Source organism: Pundamilia nyererei, unplaced genomic scaffold (genome assembly GCF_000239375.1).
Source record: "Pundamilia nyererei isolate P.nyererei 1_Seehausen unplaced genomic scaffold, PunNye1.0 scaffold03846, whole genome shotgun sequence".
In the NCBI taxonomy this organism is placed as follows: Eukaryota; Metazoa; Chordata; class Actinopteri; order Cichliformes; family Cichlidae; genus Pundamilia; species Pundamilia nyererei.
In genome coordinates, this window is record NW_005191247.1 from 1 (window position 1) to 2,650 (window position 2,650).

General features: G+C 51.7%; 1 protein-coding gene across 1 annotated transcript; it reads right to left on the reverse strand.

Annotated features, from left to right (window-relative positions):
• Positions 1-246: 246 nt before the first annotated feature.
• On the reverse strand, positions 247-871 carry LOC102197864 (bax inhibitor 1-like; the record flags this gene model as incomplete). Its single annotated transcript, XM_005755847.1, has 1 exon — positions 247-871. A coding segment is annotated over exon 1 (625 nt), but the record flags the coding sequence as incomplete, so codon positions are not given.
• Between the last annotated feature and the right edge of the window lie 1,779 nt (positions 872-2,650).

Consider the following 2,650-nt stretch of genomic DNA (forward strand, 5'->3'; position numbering starts at 1 on the left):
TCGCGTTTTACACGCCGGTCGGGGCAAATGCCGTTGGTGGACGACGTGATTGTGCCTAAGTGAGTGGGGAATGTAGCCGTTGTATGTACGTATGCGTGTATGTACAATTTGGCCATTGTATATGCGCCCCCAGTAATTAAAAAACTCTTAGTTTGACTGTGCACATTTGTTTATTGGTTTTTCCCTGTAAGATAACAACACATTACAACTCGTCCCGACCACGGTGTACACCGTTTGAAATTGTACCAATTGTAGTATTGGTCTCATAGTTGCCACCGTGCTCGTCTGTCTCTAACGTATCCCCTTTGCTGTTTGTCTTGCGGCCGAGTATTGCCGTGATTTTCCTAAACATCTCGGCGATGTCGAGAAACAGTCCCACACAGTGCCATATGTAGTCGGTGTCACCCGCGTCCGCTTTCTCGATGATCACTTGCGTATCCATCACAATCAAGACGCAGTATAGTAACACCCCTAGGTGCGTGTCCATGTCAGTGACGATATCGAGCGTAGTCAGCAGGAACATGATGAAGAGTACGGGGAGTACGCCTCCCACCAACAAGAACACCCTGCGTTCGAAATACAGAGCGCTGAGAGTGCAAAGTGCGAAGAGTAGAGTGGTTCCCGCCAGGGCGACCGCGACAACGTTTGGATCCGCGGAAGCCTCGAGTCGCGCGGCTCCGAGTGTAAACCCCGTGGACACCGACAACCCCAACAGGCCAGAGAACCGCTCGACCTCGGTTACGGGGCTATGAGTTGTCACGCCGAGCAAAAACACGGCGACTACCGAGCCCAGGAGACACATCACGACCAGGCCGTCGTACACAGACAGACCGACCGTTGCGATGCTGAGACACGCGCCCGCAAGAGCCATGGTCGTACACAGCGCCAAGCTCGCATACACTCTGATCAAGTGCAGTCTGGTCGAATGTGATATGTGTGAGAGGTCGAAGATGATACGCGCGTTGACGTTCCGATTGAACCTGTTGGTAAAGTTAGAAAACGCTGGCATGGTAGAGACCAAAAAATGCGGCGAGTGTAAGCCTAACATGACACGAGGTCTGCATAAGCATCATATACAACCGGTTGAGTAAAAGTGTATATAACACACAACGCTGCGCCCACCCCTTACACTCCACGCCACCCCAAGCGGAATTTATCATACGTTTAAAAAGAGCGAAACATGCAAAACGAGACACGGTGTATTTGTTGACAATCATAATTTTTATTGCGGCAAAGCATATAGTACCAAAGTCATGTGCAAAATACAAAAAGAAAAAAGTAATACACTTGTCATTGTTACACTTTAGATTCAGCCAACCGCTCCACGTTGCGCCGTGCCGCGTATGGGGTCAGAGGCCGCGTTCTCTCTCTGTTAGTGCGCGTCGCCCTGTGCATGTGAACCACAAGGTACAATAATGCCGCCACCATGGCAGCAAATAGTGTCGCGGCCATGTACACGAACAGGTCATCGTAGACCGGGCGCTCCGTCGGCGTGTGTCGGTCGATCGAGGGGGGTGAATCCCGCCGCGTTGCGCCGGAGGTGTCTGTGTTGGGAGGGGTTGGCGTCGACCGTCCGTGTAAGCCAACGGTCTCGCATGACATTGTGCCCCGGGGTGTGCCACCGGATAAGGCTGTTGTATTGGCCGTCACGAAGACAGAGTTTGTATCATTTTCAGTCACGGATATCCAGCTGGTCGGGGACGCCCTCGTGCCCTCGGGTCCGCATTGGTATAGGCCATCGTCCGCACTTGACACGTTTGAAATTGTCAAGTTTGTTGCGTTATGACATCTGGCAATAGGCAAACCATCTTTGTAAAAGTAGACGGGCTCTTGAAAAGGACGCTGTATGTGCCGGCACGTCAGCGTCATGTACATTCCTACAGAAAGGGTTGTTGCACCACCATAGTCCACGTCAAGGATTGTCGAAGCGGATACGGTGACATTGTGTTTGTTGCTGGATACGCAGCCTGTGAGCGACTGACACCAATAAACGCCCGTGTCCCAGGGTAAAGCCATTGACAACACACAGTCCCCGCGCTGACGCGGTCTGCCCCAGCCATGGCCGCACGGGGAGGTAATGTTTTCCAAGAAAGCGTGTCTCATCACGACCCACTCCGAGGGATTGGGAGCTCCTTCGCATACAAATGAGACTGTTCGCTCTTTGAGGATCTGTAAGCCCGGCGGCGTTGTAGTCAAATACACCGCGGTCCCGCCACTCGCCACATGGAGCCACGCGACCAAACAGAGCAACGGTGTGAGTCCCGGCATGGTTGTGCTGTGTGTTACCTGTGATAGCCACTAGTGTGCGGACTTGTATTAGTGCGAAAAACCAATGGTAAAAAAAGAAAATCATATGAGACTTGAGAATGTGGGCCAGCTTTTAAATAACACACACAACCCTGTGTAGGAACGCATGCCGGTCGGGGCCATTGGTGGAGTGCAGTACGCCGGTCGGAGACTATTGTATGGCATCGTCCCCCACGTTGATCATGCGGGTACGTGGGCGCCAGAGACCCATACACGGTTCTGGCGTGCGCTGTCCATTCTTTTTTTTAAAAAAAAATCAATGATACTACCATCGCAGGATTCAACAGTTTCTTTATTGGGTACAACAAAACACACAATGGAAACAACCATGTACATGGGAAAC